General features: G+C 40.4%; 1 protein-coding gene across 6 annotated transcripts in view; it reads right to left on the bottom strand.

Moving 5' to 3' along the window:
- Nucleotides 1-19,783, bottom strand: part of LOC111581999 (A-kinase anchor protein 13-like) — a 119,850-nt gene that overhangs the window by 54,877 nt on the left and 45,190 nt on the right. For all 6 annotated transcript variants that reach the window (XM_035957334.2, XM_035957336.2, XM_035957335.2 and 3 more), the window contains exons 8-11: nt 16,855-17,080; nt 14,491-15,223; nt 9,984-13,130; nt 7,163-7,227 (exon numbers count right to left, since the gene is read on the bottom strand). In XM_035957334.2, the coding sequence (XP_035813227.2) occupies nt 7,163-7,227; nt 9,984-13,130; nt 14,491-15,223; nt 16,855-17,080 (4,171 nt within the window). The remainder of the gene's footprint in view (nt 1-7,162; nt 7,228-9,983; nt 13,131-14,490; nt 15,224-16,854; nt 17,081-19,783) is intronic.

Raw genomic sequence — 19,783 nt, 5'->3', positions numbered from 1 at the left:
CTGTGAAAATGCACTTTATTTGTTTAAAGGGTTTGCAAACCAGGTATTACTGTATTTTTGTTCAGATAGTAGTACTTTAAAAATTAAAGTTTGGAATACATTACTTTTAAATTCATTATTTAATTTTACGCATAACAATGCGATTAACCGTGATTAACAAGCTGGTACTTTGTACTAGTGGTGCAATTCACCAGAAGGAAAGAAATTAAGTACTTGACACTTAAATTTTCCTGGGAGCAGATGCCCAGACTGCTGCATAATGTTCCCTCCGCTGTATTCTACATAATTTATGCCAGTGGTGCACATAAATGTCATTAAAAATGAAAAAAAAAATGGTTTAAAGAATTTTTGGATGTCCCCATATTTGGTACGAGCTGCTCATATTTACAAACACACCCATCTGACATGAAATCTGATCTGTGTGCTGCACATAGTCACATTACTTTTCCAAGTTTTGTTTCCAAAATCCAATTCAAAAGGACAACAGAACAAACACAGGAAAAGAAAACAGAACAAGCAAAAAAAAACATATCAGATCAGATTTCTAATCAGACATAGTCAAGCAATCAATACTGTGAAAGCTATGAATCTCTGAAATGAATGACAACACCGGTTTGAACCAATACACACACACACACACACACACTCCTACCTTAATCAACACCACATCCACAGTGGTCTCTCCTTTGGCACAGAAGCTGTACCTCCGCCTGTGTCTCTCATACATGGTGGCACTTCACCCTCAGTAGCTAAGGATCAATGTGTTAATTCACACACTGACTGAGAGCCATTCTTCAGGTAAAACCTCAGTGATCACATCAGTTTCAACCATCTCTTGTTCTCTCTTAATAGCAAATCTGTCAGAACAGCAAAGAATATGAACAGCTGAGGGTGGAGTTTCCAAAAAAAAGTTCAACAAAGGCTTTTCTTGCCACCAAAGAGAAAAGAAATGAAAAAAAACTCAGCAAATCATCTAAAACTAACCATTTTGTACCAGTAATTAGCTACAGAAGAAGAGACAACTGTGCCAAAAACCTCCCTATATTCATTTCAATTCTGATGCCAGAGACTCAAACTGAACCAAGATAAAAGTGTTGACTATAATATTAAAAGAAGAAAAAATCCTGCATGTCCACAGTCCAGAGAGTAATCCATAAAAGTCTACGTATATGCTTCCTTCTCACTGCTGTTTGGAAAATGAGTCTTTCCACCCACATCTGTTCATAACAGCGGCCCCTCCTTCCATCCCTGCTTTTCACTCTCTCTTCCTTTTCCCTTCAGGGCTTCCATTCCTCCCTCTCTGTCTCTCTCTCTCTGTCACTAACTCCTCCCATCACATCTGCGTTTGACTTTGTAACTAACTCTCTCTCATCCATTTGCTACGTCTGTGCTGCCCCCTCACATCACAGGAACCACGGAGAGGAGGAGTTGGCTGCTGGATGAGATGAAGAGCTACACAGCCACGTGCTGAGGTGACGTTAAGAAAAAAAGCAACATCTCAGCATGGAATTATTTTTGGTGACACTCTTTTAACAGTGGTATGATAATTATATGCTACATCCACCTGCATGCCCAAAGCAACATTATTGTCAAGTAAACACATGATACTGTCATGTAAACAAAAAATCTTCTGCTATTATCTATCACTGAGTGATATACATAGTGATGTAACTTGCTACTGCACAGTTCTCACTATCCTTTGATACAGTATTTTCCCACTGGCACAACGTCATATAGTTTGACTTTTCGAATAAGTTAGTCTGCAGTTGTTTTCATGTAAATTAGGAGTTGCTCTCTGTAAGTGTCTATATGAATGGACACAGAAGAGTGTCATTGTGTGCGTGACAGAAGAGCTGTGATAATTTCTGGTGAATTCAAAGTATATATACTGCAAAATATTCATTTTCATGTGTATTTTCATCCCTGTTTTTTTGTATTCTTATTATTTGGACAGATATATTTTTGCTTTTGAACTGTGGCTCCCATAATGCTTTGGGTCTGCCTTGGAAGACTACAAAGCTGTCATGCACTGTACAGTGTTATGGGTTAGCTGGGGCCAAACAAACTAACTTTTGGCCCTAAGCAGGCTAATGTTGTCATGACAAAATTCCTCACAGAAAGCACAGTACACTGTGTGTGTGTGTGTGTGTGTGTGTGTGTGTGTGTGTGTGTGTGTGTGTGTGTGTGTGTGTGTGTGTGTGTGTGTGTGTGTGTGTGTGTGTGTGTGTGTCTGTGTGTAGATGCTGTGGAAGCCTCATCTGATAAAAAGCGTTCTTTGTGAATTTAAGTGCAAAATGCAGTTACTCACTGGAACCAAACACAAACTTATAGTCAATAAGTGCAAACAATCAGCCCCATCTGTAACCAATCAGCAGCACACAAACACAGCAAAACCATAGCAACAGCCGAACACCGTCCACTTGTGACGCAGAGCGAGACACACATCTGGAAGTACTTATACCTGCTCAGACCACAGAGAGGCAGCAAAGGATACAGGAACACCACTAAACTCCCACAGACACACATAGTAACACTGTACTGAGAGCACTAAGACAACAACACTGTCAGAGTTGTAACAGGTTTGGGTTCAGGTCCACCTGGGGTACACCTGCACAACAACATATCAACAGTCGACAAATTAAAGGAAAAACTAACACAAGGTGTTAGGCCAGCATTAAGGCTAATTTATTTGTCCAGGTGTCCACACTGCAAGCTTGCTGACTGCGCTGCAGGAAAACAAATGGTGCTTAAAACAAATATTTGATATGAGTACAGAATGAGGAGATTCTTGGACATCCAGACAGCGGCATAATTGAAGTAGTGGCTGTGGACTTTGGGGCAGCTTTTTTAAATTATACATGGCCTCTATTGTCCGAACACAGTGGGAAGCTCGAAAATCTCCAGAAATTCTGTGCTATTTCCACATTCTGTGTTTGGCACACCTCAGGAATCACTGACACAGTGGTACAGTCTAATCTATAACTAGCGACTATGCCATGTAAAAAGTAGAGTCACAGCCTTTGAGAAACAACAACAACAACAGCACTGGGGTTTTTTCTGTGTTCAATATGAGGAGGGACCCAACTGTCCACTAGCAGACTAATGCATACCTACTGTAGTATGAACAGAACTGTGTGGGTGTGTGTCCACTGTGCACTTTAAAAGTTCACATTAGTCATACGGAAATTTTAATTTTATATTCAAGGCAAAAGGGGCCAAGTGGATGCAAACATTTCCAGTAAAATACCTCCAACAGAGAAACAGTCACAAGACTCCCTCACTGAAGGGTTTAAAAGTTCAGATTTTTCCATTAATTTGTCACTCACCTGTATGTGCATACACTACCAGTCAAACGTTTGGACACACCTTCTCATTCAATAATCATTATTTATTTGTATTATTTTCTAGATTGTATATTAATACTGCATTCCATAAGTATTCTTTTAGAGTTTTGATGTATTTAGTATTAATCTACAAAATAATTAAATAAAAACCATTGAATGAGACTGTGTGTCCAAACTTTTGACTGGTATATCCTCTATAGGTAATAAATTCTATTAGTTTATTCAACCGGTAAAACTGATGGAAGATTCAATCTTAAAGACACAACATGGTATCTTCTATTTTTGCATATTTCTCACACTAAAAAATTGCAGACCATCAAATTAATATTTATATTTATTTGATATTAGACAGAGATAGCCCACAAAACACAAAATGTTGTTTTCAAATTATAGCTTATTTAAGATTTATTGAAAACCTATATCACTACCTATCCCTACTCCTTGGAAAATTTCACCACTGTTCCAAATTTTCTCCATTTGTGGATAATGTTCTTCACTGTGGTTCTCTGGAGTCCCAGAGCCTCAGTAATAGCTTTGTAACCCTCCAGACTGATACATGTCAATGACTTTGTTTCCCATCTGTTGTTGAATCTCTTTAGAACGTGGCATCATGTGCTGCTTTTTGAAATCCTTTAGCTACTTCACAATACCAGACAGGTTCTATTTAGTGATGTTTAGATTCAACAAGCCTGGCAGTCATCATATGTGGGTGTGGCCAGTGAAACTGGACCCAGTTGCCAAATGAATTTGGTCATTTGGTAGACTGGTAGCTAAGGGAGTAATTACTTTTTCACATAGTTCAAGATGGGCTGGACAGTATTTTTTCCTTCACTAGATTAAATCATGATTTCAAAACTGCATTTTGTGTTTTCTTGATTTATGTTTGTATTATGTTATAATTAGTTTGATGATCAGAAACATTTAAATGTGACAAATATGCAAAAATAGAAGATATCTGTAGGGGGGCCATTACTTTTTAACGGTGCTGTATGACTTGCACTACTGCTTGTATGTCTATATGCATATGGTGTGGAAAGCCACTTGTCAAAAGCTGTTTGATGGAGACAGTGTTTCTATAGGATCTTAAACCTAGTGCATCCTGTAGATCGACACTTGCTGCCACTGATGAGCTAATAATGATATATCTACAATAAGATAATGACGGCCCATATCACGTCTCACTGAACCAATTCTACTTTTTATTTTTGCGCCAGGTGTTTATTTCTGTTCTAATGAACATATACAACATGAGGTTCAGTAAGATTAAAAATAGTATCAGAGCTTAGAAAATCTGTTCATTCTGGCAGAATCAGATCCAATATGCATATACTGAAAACCAACCCCATTAGGCTATTTTCAAAGATCCACTAGAGACAGACAAACAAGCATCTTTCATTTCATATTTCAACCACCTTTTCAAGGTAGTTCTACCTCTAAAATTCTGCAGCCAGTCATTTAACATTGACAGACGTATAATAACCACAGCTTAAACACACTAAATCAGCAAGTGAGTTGAACATCTCAAGCTGACATAAGGCTTGCAATGGATTTTTTTGAATTTTCAAACATTAGTTTGTCTTGTCTACAAGCCATCAGTATTCCATGAAAGAGCATTTCAAAATAAAATAACCTCTGTCATTGAATCTGCACTTTTCTGTTATTTTCACCTCCCTTTTCCTTCCTCCCCTGTGTTTGACATAACATCATGCACCCCAGGTCTAGGTCTCAGGGTTCCCATGTCTCGTAATATGACTGCAGGTCCAGAAGACCAACTACTGCGTCAGTAGGAGACATTAAAAAAATGACTTATATGATGTCAGAGGTGACCTTGTCATAGCATGACCTGATCTAACCTCCAAGGGCTTGGAGACCATGGAAATGTCTGTAGAGCTACACTCCGCTCCAACATTATTGGAACAGTGAGGCCAATTCTTTTATTTTTGCTGTAGACTGAAAACATTTGGGTTTGACATCAAACTATGACAAGAGATCAACATTTCAGCTTTAATTTCCAGGTTGTGACACCCTCCATGTCAGGCTCCTAGGTGGAGCTGCCTCTCTCTCTTACCCCTCCCTTCTTTTTCTCCTCAGGTGGGTGTGGACGTGTGGTGTGGCAATGCAGGCAGGTGCTGCCACTCAGCTCATCAGGAACTGGCGGCTGACAGGTGATGACGATGACGATGATTACTCCTCTGCTCCATAAAACCAGACTCTGCACACTACTTGGCACCAAACCACTGAACAATTTCCTGTTAGTTCCGACTCTCGTCCAAGTCTAGTTCCTCTGACTCCTGCTTTTGTTGAATTCCTGTTCTTTGCCTTATAGTCCTGGATCACCTGCCAGCTGTTCTGGATTCCTGCCTCCATCTCCACCTGCTTCTGGTACACTGCAAGTTTCCTGGACACCTTTGCTTCCCTGTCTCCCTGGCTGGATGCCCACACTCACCGGTCACCCTCCTCTGTCTGCGGCACCTGTCCAGCAGCCACGCCATACGCCAACCACAGCCTCTATGCCCCATTCCCTGCCTGTCACTCGCAGCTAAGATACCCCGCTCGTTCTCTGAGATCACTTTAGTATTCTGTGCAGTGTTGTTAATGTGTTTTGACTGTGGTTCAGTCATTTTGTCTTCAGCCTGCTGCCATTTAAATGTGCACGCTGTTTAGCGGTGGTGCTTCCTGTGTAGTGGATTTATCTAGTGTATTCCCGCCAGCTCGCTGGGGACTCCGTCACTCCTGCCTCAGAGTATATTAGATTCATGAATAGTGCAGTACTTCTGGTTGTAGTTCAGAGCCATATTTGTGGTTCTTTTGTTTATCTGTCATTATCTGACGTGTAAATAAGTTTGTGATTATTGTTTTACATCTGCCTGCCATGTATGATTGCCTGCACGCGAGTTCCAGTCTTCGATCCGTAACACAGGTATTTACATCTGGATCTGATACACCTTAGAAGATAGCATTATTTGTAACTGAACACCACATTTCTAGATGTGCAAAAGTATGAACGGCGGATAGACTTAAAATAGATTAAAGTGAATAAGACAATATTTAGTTGCAAATCTTTACTTGCAATAACTGCATCAAGACTGTGACCCACTAACATCACCAACATCATACGACCTGTAGTAGTGGGTGTACAGGTTGCATCATCAGACCTACGAGTTTGAAAAAAAAAAAAAAAGCCAGAGCCAGAAACTGCAAAAAGAATCATTGGCTTTTCAAGTTTCCTACAGTCCTTGGACTAATGACGTTTGACATTAGGTTGTCTTGGTAAAAATTACCCAAATCTAAGCCTAAAGTTATGGTATTTTATCAAGGTCACAAGATGTATGTCAATTTTAAAAATTCAATCAAAATAAACAGCTTTCAGCAGCTCCTGTAAGAAACTAAATTCCATGTTCCGTTGCTCTGCTGAGCAGCCATGAGTAATTCAGCTGTGATCAGCAGTCACTTGATTCAGGGACTTTCTGACTGAATTGCAGGCTGTGTTTCCACAGAGCAGACATGAGACACGTATGGAGAGTATTTAAAAATGTAAATAGAATATGTAAAGTATGCTGAGCCACCATTTTTCCTACATTGGTAACATGTGGTACAGCACACACAACAGGGTCAACAATTTTGGAAACTTAATCACATCTGGTCAGTTGCTTCACATAGTCACTCATCTGGTGCATTTAGAGAAGAAAGTAGGACTTGAACTCCTCACCAGCCCTGTTTTCAATCTCAACACATTTACTTTTGTGTCTAGTTGTGTGAACAGCCAACTGCACCATCCATGAATCACATCTCACTTTCACCATTTTTAACAAACTCACCTGCAGTGTGTGTGTGCTTTCCAAGTCTCTCTCTGCTACTTCTGCTGCTGGAAATGGTTCTGCTTCTGCAGAGGACAGAAGAGTTCATTATGACATCAAGTTATTGCACATTTCATTAATGTCAAGGATGACAATTGCCTTCATTAGCTACACTATTATCCATAAATAAGACAAGACAAAAATGCATCACGACAAACAAGTTAAAAACCACATGATCACTGCTGTATTAGTCAAAGTGTGGCTGACATGATGGGCCGGTGAATATAATACATGACTGCAATGACGAGGTTTGGTAAGAAAAGATAGACCAATAATTGGATGTACAATGAATGTAATGCCTGTGGTTCTTTTGGGAGAGAATCTCTGAAGCTATAAAATAGCTAAATAAAAATCTGGATACAGAAACCTGAGGGCTGTACTATGAAACAAGATTAGTGGGTTAGTGAACTATGTTAAGCCTAAAGTGTGTATATATCTTGTTGCTATGGGAACCTGATGTGTATTCAGCTGGTCATGCAGAAATTGCATTAATATGTTTATATGTTTGTTTCATTTGCATGCTGGTACTGGAGCTGATAGAAAACAGATTAGAAAATTGATTATTCTATTGGCATTTATTACAAAAATATTTAATCAGAAAAATTAACTTCACTTTGATTTAGCAAGAAAAATAAAGTAATATCCTTCATTATGAGACAGTGCTGGACCTACTGACACTACTGACTCATTTGCAGTAGCAGTGCTTTTTACTGTTATAAATGTTTCTATTCTTTGTAGCTCTGTAAGAGCCTGTTGACTGAAGCAGCTGCGCATGATCGTGTCATTTGGTGCACAAGAAGTGTTGCACAATGCATTAAACACCCTCTTTAATATGAATTTGAAGCAGAAAGTCTGAGTTTCAGTTTATAACCACCTTCTTGATACCTGTTAACTCTGACTAGGGTTTTAGTTTTTGTCACGGTTCATTAGTGACATTGGTGTGAAGTGAGGCTACAAAGCTCACTTTACTATATTATTGAGAAAAACTTGTTTAAAATGTATAAAATTTATGTCAACTTGTGTTGTCAGTGACTGAAAATAAAAGAATAAAAATATCTATGGTTCTCTGACTGAGATGAGAGACCCCAGTGTCAAAAAACAGACTTCAAATTTGAAAGACAAAGCAGAGACTTAGATCTCAGGACTGAATCCAAAAAAATGTGATTTGGATTTTGGCCAAAGTTAAGTGGATAGATAAGTAGAGTGGCAGAACACCCATAAAGAGTACCATCCAGAGCAACTGTCAGCAAATTGCAAAGAGCCATCAAAGACTCCTCTTCCTCTCCTGTTCTAAGGCTCTTGTTTATAGTCCTGTTTGAAAATGCTTCAGGTAAGAACAGAACTTCAGAGCAGCTTCTACTCCAACTACAGCAAATGTTACCACAGACGCGTGTTCCTTTTTTACAGAGTAAAGATCTCTCTGTCATCTTAATAGTTGTCTCATTGACTGATCTGCTGTCACATCCTGATGTCTGCTGCTGCACTGGTTTAGTGGGTAACACTAGCACCTCACAAGAATAAGCATATCTTGGCACACCTCTAGTTTCACTGTCAACTGTTAAGCATTGATGACATCAGCATATGTTGCTTGGATACTGTGCCTAATACAAACAGTCGATTTAGATCAACAGTTGTCACACAGACACACATACACAGCTGATCTGTCGTTTGTGTAGAAGAACACAGAACAATATTTACACACATTACTCTCAATTCAAAGAAGCAGTTAGTGTCTGGTGCTGTATGATTCTGCAGGTATATATTTAAGGCAATGGAATGAATCTGACATGAGTTGATGCAATAAACAGGACTTCAGCAGGTGTATTAATGTTTCTGCAGAATCCCAAACTACATTCAGCGAAACCTAAGAAAGATTGTTGTTTCTGACATTAATCTAGTACTTTTCAACTCTGCATAAGTCATATTATTACTGTATTCTGACAGCTCTGTCAATGTGTTTTGTAACTGATATAAGTGGGTGGTTAGTACTACCTGGACACAAGCTAGGGCTGGGTTGCCTGGTTGATGGTGTGTGATGTTGAAAAAAGCTGAAACACCCAATTACTGCAGGAAACATTACTGATGATGTATCCGGGTGTATCAAGATGATTTAATGTATGCTAAAATTAGTCTAATAGGTAAGTTATGATACAAGGCAGAAGTAAAAGTTTCACAAAAGACATGCAAACAGGATTTTCAACATAATTGCACAAGGGTTTTCCAATCATTAATTAGCCTTTCAACACAATTAGCTAACGCACTGTACCATTAGAAAACAGGAGCAATGGTTGCTGGAAATGGGCTTCTGTACCTATATACAGATATTCCATTGAAAATCAGCTATTTCCAGCTAGAATACTCATTTCCCACATTAACAATTTCTAAACTGTATTTCTGATTCATTTAATGTCATCTTCATTGAAAAAAAATGCTTTTCTTTCAAAAATAAGGTCATTTCTAAGTGACCCCAAACTTTTGAACGGTGGTGTATGTAATACTGATTGGTCAAAACTTATGCTGTATCATAGAAAGTAAACTTTGAGTTTAAATAGTCCCATTTGTCTGAAATTACACAGTATTTTCCATAACTAGATAGGTTAAACAAAACAAGAGGTCGGTGTAAGTCAGATAAATAATAGTGAATAGCAACTTAAAGAAGGACAGAGACCAAAGACAGAATGAAGTAAAAATGAAGAGGGTTGCACTTGATATGTTTAGGGATAAGAAGAAAAATACACGATATGGAGGTAGAATAGTTGTAGATTTTTAAAAAGTTAGTTACCAGTCTGGAATGTGTCCTCCGCTGTGACCATCTTTGATTGCTTTGATTCCATTTCTCTTTTCATCCTATTCCTTTTTCTCTCCTTCCATCCATCCACAGTATCTTGTGTGTCAGAGTCTTTATCCACCCCCTTAAACACATTATCTTTATCATCCACAGCAACACACTCGGGATCTTTTCCTTGATTTGAAGCACTGCAAGTTTTAACATTGACAAGTTTTGTGTTTGCAGATGACATGATTTGACCTGTTTCCACATTCACAAGGGTGCTTGGTTCCTCTGGAATGGGATTAACCATGTATGCTAAGTCACTAGAGGTAACAGAAAGTATTGAACTGCAAAAAGGCAAAGGGGTAATGTCTCCTTCACATGGTGTTCTCATCAGCTGTAGATGGCTTTCATGCTCTTTGGCGTGACAGTGTGTGTCTGACGTGCCACTTTCCTCTGCTATACATGCTGAGTTTGTCTGCCCTTCTGTCTCACACCATTCTACAAGGCAACCACCATATGTATCATGTGAATCCAACTGCTGTCCATCTCCCTCTTTTGGACAGACAGTTTGATCTTTGGAATCTCTAAGCTCCATTAGTGTGAGGCTCTCCTCACAAACAGCATTAACTGGATCCTGTCCTGTATCGATCACAGGACAGTGGTGTTGACTTTCTTTATGCAGCAATATGTCTGTCTGTGTGTAAGCATTGCTGTCTACCTCAGCTGCAGTCATTTTGGTTTCCTCTGTCAATGGTTCTGTACAGACATGTAAAAGGCTACCTTCTTTGGGCAGTGAACATGCAAAAAGGTTGTTTAGTGTAGTTTCTGTTCGAATTGTCTCTTCATCCCATTGCGGTAAACTAGGAGCATCTCCGAGTGGTGACAGGTCAAGCTTAGGCTGATCTTTGCTATTCAGCAGTGCTGCTGGTAACTTTTCTGTCTCTGTTGTACACAGTAACTCTACAAAATCAGACTTCTCTGATATTTGAATGTTAGCTTCTTCTTTGGAGCTGCTTTGATTAAGAAGTTCCACATGTGAATGTTCTGTCTCAGCTGGAGACACTGCTATCAGTGGGCAACTGTCTTTGTTTAGAAACTTTGCAGTCATCTGTGTGGTATCAACAGTGTTGAGTACATCACTTGCCATCTGCTTTATTGCACTGCTTGCTATGTTTCTGTCCTTCTCTAATGGCGAGCCATTCGCTGCCTCTTGACTCTCTGACTGACTGTTGACTAGATTTTGGCTCAGTTCTATCTTAGTCACAGCTGATGCTATAGCTACTGTTACAACTGCTACTGCTGTGGCAACCAGGTCTTCTTCACATTTCTGTTCTTTTTCGCTGTCTAAGGAAAGAAATTCCTTATGCTTCACTTGTTTTCTCCTCTCTGTATAACATAATTCTTTGTCATGCACCATCCTACTGTCATTTTCTTCACTCTTCCTCTCCCCACTTCTTGCCTTACCCGCTTCCTCTTCACCCACCCACAGCTCATTTCTCTTTTCCTCATTGTGTGGCTGATCTCTCAGCATCTCAGAGGCCAAACAATGCTCTAAATATTTCCTTGCAGTTGTGTCAGCATTTCCTTCCCGTATTTGAAGAGGTGAAGCATCCGCTCTGTATTCAAATGGCAGATGCACAGATTCAAGAAATCCTACTGGTCTTCCCCTGAGATCTACAGACTGTAGAGTTTTCTGTTCAGGAAATTCCAGAAGAAACAAGTCCACTGTGAGCTCTGTTGGGTCTGGATGCATGACAGGTAGTTCCTTTGGACAGTAAGATTGTACCAGACCTCTTTGGTTCACTGACGCTGTAGCTTTACCAGCAACTGCCAGATCCTCGTTTTCTGACAATGCTTTGGACTCCGCATTATCCACGGTTTGTTGGACCACACTAGCAGGCCCCTTTGATTCCTGCTCTGTAGGGTCAAGTAATTCCATTGCCATTGGTGGCACAGTTGACACCTTTTCTGTGTCTACCTTTCTGATGTCTGTTTCAATGACTTCTGACACAATAGTGGTGGAATCTGGGTTATAGTAATCAGGTCCATGAAAGTTCACGTTCTTATCTTCTGATAATTCCTTTGTTTCAACTGTCTGTGAAGCTGGAGTTTCAGTCAAATCAGTTTCCATGTCATCTGTATGACTGAGCAGTTTAGTAGTAAAGCTACAAACAGAGTTTGTAATGTCACTGTCCGGTCTGGTCTGCACCTCCGTCCGCCTGGGAAGGTGCATGGCATCCTTTTCAGCTTCTTCCCGTTGGGTTGGCCCAGAAGCAATGACAGGCTGGATGTCTGCCTTGAAAACTGACTCTGTCCCAACCTGAGCGTTGAGGTTTGTCACTTGTTCTCTGTGTGTCTGTATCTCTATCTGACTCTGAGATTCTACACTGGAACTTGAAGTAAGTTTGGCTTCTGCATTTCCTTTCTTCCCCCTCTTCTTTCTCCTCTTTTTTTTGCCCTTTGCTCCTCCCTCTTCACGCTCTGGTTTTTCATCTCCTCCCTCTGTAATGTGTGCCGTTTCAGAACTCTTTCTGCTGTTAGTAGTCTCTCGGTTACAGACGTCTTCTCTGCATCCCTCCACTCGTTCCTCCTTCCAATCTGACCTAACTTCCTCCTCTCGCTGTGATCTGTGAGCTTCCTGTCTTTGTCCGTCTAGCCCATGTGACAGTGCTGGCTGTGTTCCAGCAGCATGTTGGTGGCTAAGAGCTGCAGACAGCTGATGAAAATTTAGACCCTGTTCTAATTGCTGGTGAGAAGTAACACCTGAAGCTTGGGGTGAGCTCAAATCACATTCTCTCTGCTCTCTCATCCCCTCCAGCTGTCCATGTTTTTGCTCATCCACTATGTCAGTGTCATACCAAACTGACTGGGAGTTCGCTTCTTTTCTGATGGAGTCTTCATTGGCACCCTGATCTAAGTTTTCACCCTGATACCAAACAGTTTTTCCTACTGGTTCTGGAAATGATCCCATTCTGCTTCCAATCCAGCCTCCATCGCGCCATAGCACTCTTCTGTGTGTCCCTTCTACATCTGGGGATCTGGGGCTAGTCCTTGTGCCAGACTGAGGACCTTTGTTGATGGGGTGAGGTTGGCTTGGTTTGTCTGTGTCTGACTGGTCTTGTTGGGGATCATGGGATTGTTCCTGACCCATGAATACTGAAAGGAGACAAGATTAGATTAAGACTCCAAAATAAAGCTGTTTTTCTTCTTGAAAGAAGAACTGCCAATCACCACTTGATTCTCAACATGGGTGTGGTGATATCTAACTTTGGGAAACTGTTTAATTGTGAACCGTAATTTTCTCTTATAAATAAGATTGACTAAATTGAATGTTTCCAACCTTGTTGACTGACTGCTGGTGATGTTATTTATGTTTTAGCATGTTAGTGACAAGCCCACAGAGAACCATAGCATGCTCTGCAGTTCCCCTCAGCTCTGTAGAATGTTAGGATCTTTTAGCTCACTGTTTTGGCTTTACACTAGACAATTTCACTACTTTGGTTTGGTTACTGCTTTCTCCTTCACTTTGTTTCTAAGATCAGCAAGCAGATGCTTAAAAAAACAACACTGTACACTACCTGCTCTGCAGCAAACAGCAGATGCATGCAGTCAGAGATTAGCTGCTGAATATGTTCAATCATTTAGCAGATGAGGCACAAATATTTTGCTCAGGAGCTGGTATTGACCAAAAGCAGAGCAAACACTGGGATAATCAAACATCACTTCAAATGATAGATAACTCTGAGGTGGAAATAACTGTTTGCTTTAAAGGTGATACTAGGTTACATTCTTGTGTAGATGTTTGGTGCACTAAATCCAAGTATCCCCCTAAATCAATTAGAGTGGATTTAAGCTTGCATTTAATTCAATTCAATTCAGTTTTATTTATATAGCGCCAATTACAGTCAAATTGTCTCGAGACGCTTTACAGAACCCATATGCCTGACCCCCAGAGCAAGCCAAAAGGCGACAGTGGCAAGGAAAACACCCTTTTAGTTTGGTTTAAATGACTGGAAAGTAATGCGATATTTATTTCCATGAGTTACTCTACAACTCAGCATATTTGCTTGCCGAAATTTCTTTGCAGTTATGAATGTAGTGACTTTTCACTTTTTGTTTATTTATTTTTGTTTTGATCATGCCTGAAGATGGCACAACTAAATTGATATTCTGAACAAGTGATTCCTATGTTAAACCCACAATGCAAACTAAATTCCCTTTGGATATAACAGTTCAACAATCATACAACCGCAAAAAACACCTCGGTGAACATTTACTTTCTCTTCTCTCTGCCCATTCAATGAATATAATCAGACTACTAACAGTAGATACAAAATGGTAGAACCTCTGGTCAGCGATATAGAAAAAAGAAAATGTGTCCTTCATATTGTATATCTTGCTATATGTTGCCTTGGGGTAAAAATTATTTTGAAATAAAAAGAGGATGCTATATTCCTATTCATGGACTGCATGACTCTAACACTGGGTATGTCTTTCAACACACTGTGAAACATACCTGTCCTCTCTGCAGCTGATTCCAGAGCTTCTTCTGCTTTGAGGCTCTGTGTGCCTCTCTGCTCTGTCTGTATCTCTGTTCCTGTCTCTATCATTCGCTCACACATCAGCAGCTCAACTTCCCACTTCTCTCCTTCCTGTTTTTCTGTGACGGTGGTTGTAGGCAAGGCAACGGCCTTCCTGCCAGCACACTTTCCATCACCACTTGGCACCAACACTGGCTTTACAGCTAAAAGAGTCTCTTGTGTTCCGGGGCTACACTGATTTTTTGTTGCTCCACTGTCACCAATCAGAAATGCCACCGCTTGTTCCCTCGGTGAAACAGTTGCACTTCTGGTTGTCTTGGTAGACTTCTGTGCAGTTCTTCTACTCGCCTCTGGGGCGCGTGTGTTATTTCCTTGAGGTTCTGTTGCACTTCTTGTGGCTTTGGTAGTTTTCTTTTTGTTTTTCTTCTTCTGGCCAGGATGGGAATTGGCAGCTGGCGTACCTTTCTGTTCTCTCGCAGCTTCCTGGCTCTGACAAAGACATCCACTAGTGTGAGTGACAACAGTTGAGTCCTCCCCTTGTGTTCTCTCCTCCAATGAGGGGGCACTTCCCTGTTCCTGTGGTTTTGCACTACAGTTGTCTGTGTTGCCTATGTCTTGTTGACCATTACAGCAAGACTGCAGCCCACAGGCAGAGCAGATTACTTCTTTATTGATGGGGACATGAGTTGGTGCAAAATCTGACTTATCCTGCAAGAAGAAGATAAATGCAAATGAACAGCTGATGGAAAAATGTCAGGCCGCATTCTGCCTTAATCACTAGCAGTTAAACACTGCTTGTATTGTATTGAACAAAATTACCAGAGAAGATGGTCCATGGAAATGTGGGTGTAACAGCAGACAGTACAAATGAGACTGCTGAAAGGTTTAGGAGCCCATGTATGTGTCAAAGCCGGCTTTGATAGGCTGGCAGTAGAAACAGAGACTTGCAGAATCTCTTCCTTATCACTCTACGAGGCGAGACACCCACTCAAGTAAGTTACATTCCTACCTCAGTGACTCATTGTGTATGTAACTGACTCTGCTAGCCACAAGCATTCCTACACTAGTGACATTAGTGACAAACATTCCTAAAAAAGATTAAGGAACATTTTATTATACACTTTAACAGATGAGGTGCATTATATTGCTTTCAGATAAAAAACTAAGTAAATGCATGAAGCTATATGCAATTGAAATGGTTCAAAAAAAAGGTTCAATTTTTTTATATTTAGAATTTGTGTCTTATTTGGCTGTCATTGTCTGGCTGCAAAACACCAAAATGGTTGCATAAGCAACTGCTTTTTTGGGAGTGTGTGAGCTCAAAGTCTGCACTTGTGCAAGTGCATGCTGATTATTATGCTATTATGTCAACCCTCTGGTCAGCACAAACAACACCCGTGCTAGCCACTGTGGTTGAAAGTAGTGCTTTTTCCTCTTCACTGGGTCAGTCGGTCTCCCTGCCTGATGCTTGAAACAATCCATTCAGCTATTACCATGTTCCAAAGATATAGCTGATTATTAAAACAATAATAATAATAAAAAAACTAGAAAAGAGAGGAAGTAGCTGTTGGAGAAGGAGAGGTCCTGACTCGACGCACCTAGTCATCAGAGTGCATGTGCAGCCAGGGAGGTACTTGCTCAGTCAGTGAAGAAGAAAAAGTATTACATTCAGTCACAATAGTTAATGCATTATTAAGGCTATAATATTAAACAAATATAAATTATGATCACTTTGTGGCTTCTCATGATTAAATGCACACGACCAACTGCAATGTTAACATTTAAATGCTTTAGTTAAAGAATAAAGCCCATGTGGATAAAATCAGTCATTGTTTTAATAAAATTTGTTATTAGAACACCTCATTGTCAAAGCAGTTTTTGGCCATATACCTATCTAAGCTGCTATGCTCGAGTAACTGAGTGGAGATTACCTGCTTCTCTGTGAACAGCTTCCTAGCTTAGCTTCTAATTTGTAGACACTGCAGATATTAAGTGAGAAGCTTAGCTTGACGTATGCATAAATGACTGCCTTTTTCAATAGGAATACACCATTAGGACTGGTTTAAATGAACTTCTTTATGTAACCCTTGATTGAAAAAAATGTAATGGTCGTTCCAAGTTACGCTTTTCTAATTGTTCATTTTACAATTTAAACAGCACATTGTACATAAATTACAGTTAGGACATACCTCCATGTCTATGGGTATGTGTTATCGGGCTTAACCACTGTTTATGTGGGTTGGTCAGAGGGGGATCAGCCTTCAGTCTGTGGGGGGCATGTCTACTCTTGGGCTCCATCCCTGCAGAAATGTCATCACACTCAAATGCTGTCTACTCACCTTTGGGACTCTGTGAAGACGAATAAGTCTCCTCAGCTCCTTCACCATCTTCTGTAAAACGCAGCCGCCACTGCTGTCTTCCTCTGCCGTCCTCTCCCTCTGAAGGAGGCTGGAGAATGTTAAGGTGTAGGTACCGAGATTTTCATGGTGCTGAAACACTCGACCTCCTGGATAAAAGTGTAGCTTTTCTTCTGCTTCTACTTGGACATCTGAGAATGTCTCATACCTGCAATGACACATTCCATCTATTTGAGCAATGCATGAAAACATGGAGAGGTCAGCGTCACACACTCACATATCCATGTAAATCACGCTCACTTGTGCAGTCTCTGTTCAAAATGTCCCTGTTCAGAATGAACTGCTTAGTTTCCGGCATCATTAAAGCTTTCTCCAAATAATCAACATCCGCTTCATGGTTCATATCATCCATCCATCCATCCATTATCTATACACCGCTTAATCCTCACTAGGGTCGCGGGGGTGCTGGAGTCTATCCCAGCTGACTCGGGCGAAGGCAGGGGACACCCTAGACAGGTCGCCAGTCTGTCGCAGGGCTACATACAGAGACAAACAATCACTCTCACATTCACACCTACGGGCAATTTAGAATAATCAATTAACCTCAGCATATTTTTGGACTGTGGGAGGAAGCCGGAGTACCCGGAGAAAACCCACGCATGCACAGGGAGAACATGCAAACTCCATGCAGAAAGATCCCGGGAAAGCCGGGACGCGAACCAGGGACCTTCTTGCTGCAAGGCGAAAGTGCTAACCACTACCCCACTGTGCAGCCCTTGGTTCATATCAAAACTACATCATACTTGACAATGACTGCATCGGATTATCAAAATATTAACAGCAAAACTTCAACTAGCTGATGCCTTGTTACCAGCCTCAGTACTGTTGAGAGACAGTTAAACCCAACTGGCTTTAAACATGAACCCCTGCCAATAACCTCTTAAAACAGTTTCACTACAGCCATTTGATATTATTCATTTCTGAGGCTGTACTTCTGAAATAAATACACAGAACTCATCTTTTTAGATGTGTGGAGTTAGTTCATTCCGGACACAAAACAAGTGCTGACCTTGTGAAGAGTGCAGTTAGTGGGCCTGTCGAATGGCTATATAACCCACTCCCCTAATACTGAGTGGTTTGGAATGTCACTTAATGTGGTGAATGCTTGGTGTGAAAGCACAAATGGAGAGAGCATATGTAGGGAGCGGTTGTAGGGGCTGGAATAGAATTGGGCATATACCTCATGAACTCAGACACTCAAGTATTGCAGTTGAACACAGCAGTGAGTCAGTGAGGGTTTAATGCCTTGTCCTTAGGGTGGAGATTGGTATTCGGCCTTTGTTCTCAGAAGTTCAGTTGCAAAAGCCTGAGCCATGGCAGGGACTCAAAGCTATAGACATGAACAGTCCTTTGTGACATTAATAGATATAGGTAAAATAATTATTAATTCGTAACTGTTGCCTCACATGTCAGCACAATTCAGCATATGTTTGTTGGCTGTTTTCTCTTCATGGTCTGGAGAACACATACCTTTAAAATACCATGAGTCACTGAAGGTGGGACAATGGGATTATTTTAGGTGTGGGTTATGTATTAGGAGTATACCGTCTCATTTTTGACTCATTTCCACAACAGACCCACAATTCACCTCCAGAAAATACTGAAGACACTTTTTCCATCACTTTCTCGAGCATTGCAGCAAGCATCTGCAAACAGCTTAAAACAACACGACAGATCAATTGCAAGTACTGATTAGTAGAGCTTCATCCAATTAGCTTATACTCTCTCTTACGAAAGCTTTTTATATACACTAAATGCTCAGCACTTTGAGAACTGTGCGGTGAGCAGAGAAGCATGAGAAGTTGTAAAGTAGCCGGCTCACAGAGGTAAGACTTCTGTTTTATGCTAGGGTGATGAGTGTTAAATCCTTCACATTCCTAGATGAACTGTCAAAGATGACCGACCTCTTTCCATTCATCTGTCCTTCTCCTCCATCCCTTTTTTCACTCATCAGATGGGAAGAGTTAGCATGACATGATTAGTATGAGATGAAAAGGAGAAAACATTAGGTTTGTTAGAGGTGAGTCAGATCAGTGCAGATTCGACCACTGGCAATCACTGCACAATGCTTGCTGGTTATGTCCAACTTGCTCTGACATTGTCCAAACGTAAGCAGCTATAATACTGTGAGATCAACATGCTGCAGTTTTTAGAGCCAGTTGATGTATTCACTCTCCAGCAACTGCATAGCCTCAGGGCATAATGGGAAATGTCTGGCTCCCACCTGATCTAACAGCTGATTGGTCTAGATGTTGACTGAACAATGTGATGTTTGATAGAAACTTTTCATTTTAGTTGGTTTACAGAGATTTTAGTATAATGCATATTAATGTTGAAGGTTGATTCTACATGTGTTTGGTTGATGTTTGCTAGTCAGAGAAGCTGAGCACATTCAGATCACACACAATAAACTGCAGACAACATGTAGTTCTGGTAAATAAACACTGGACTGATTTCATTCTTCAAGTACTTAGCAATACCAATATTTCTGCTAAGGGATGTGAGCACTGTTAAAATAACATCTGTGCACTGACCATCTGAATATCTGATGGACCAGTAAAAAAAAGCTGTTGTTCTGTATTACTTACTATTGTATTTACCTCTTATCAGTGTTTTCTCTTTATTTAGGTAGTTTGAGAGGGACAGGTTTGGTCTCCTGGTTTATGTACAGTGCCAAACTGATCTGATGCTGATTTAAAGAATTTATGTAAAACAATGGACAGACATCACAGATCACCTGTATAGCATTTTGGAGACTGCTTTGTTGTAATTAAAATTATGTAGAATTCATAAATTTGTCAGAGAACATTTTAATAACAGTTTGTTTCTGTGTTCCTGTACAGACTGAAGG

This window comes from Amphiprion ocellaris, chromosome 3, assembly GCF_022539595.1.
Source record: "Amphiprion ocellaris isolate individual 3 ecotype Okinawa chromosome 3, ASM2253959v1, whole genome shotgun sequence".
NCBI lineage: Eukaryota > Metazoa > Chordata > Actinopteri > Pomacentridae > Amphiprion > Amphiprion ocellaris.
The sequence above is the reverse complement of the archived record's forward strand: the minus strand, read 5'-3'. Positions and strand labels throughout refer to the sequence as shown.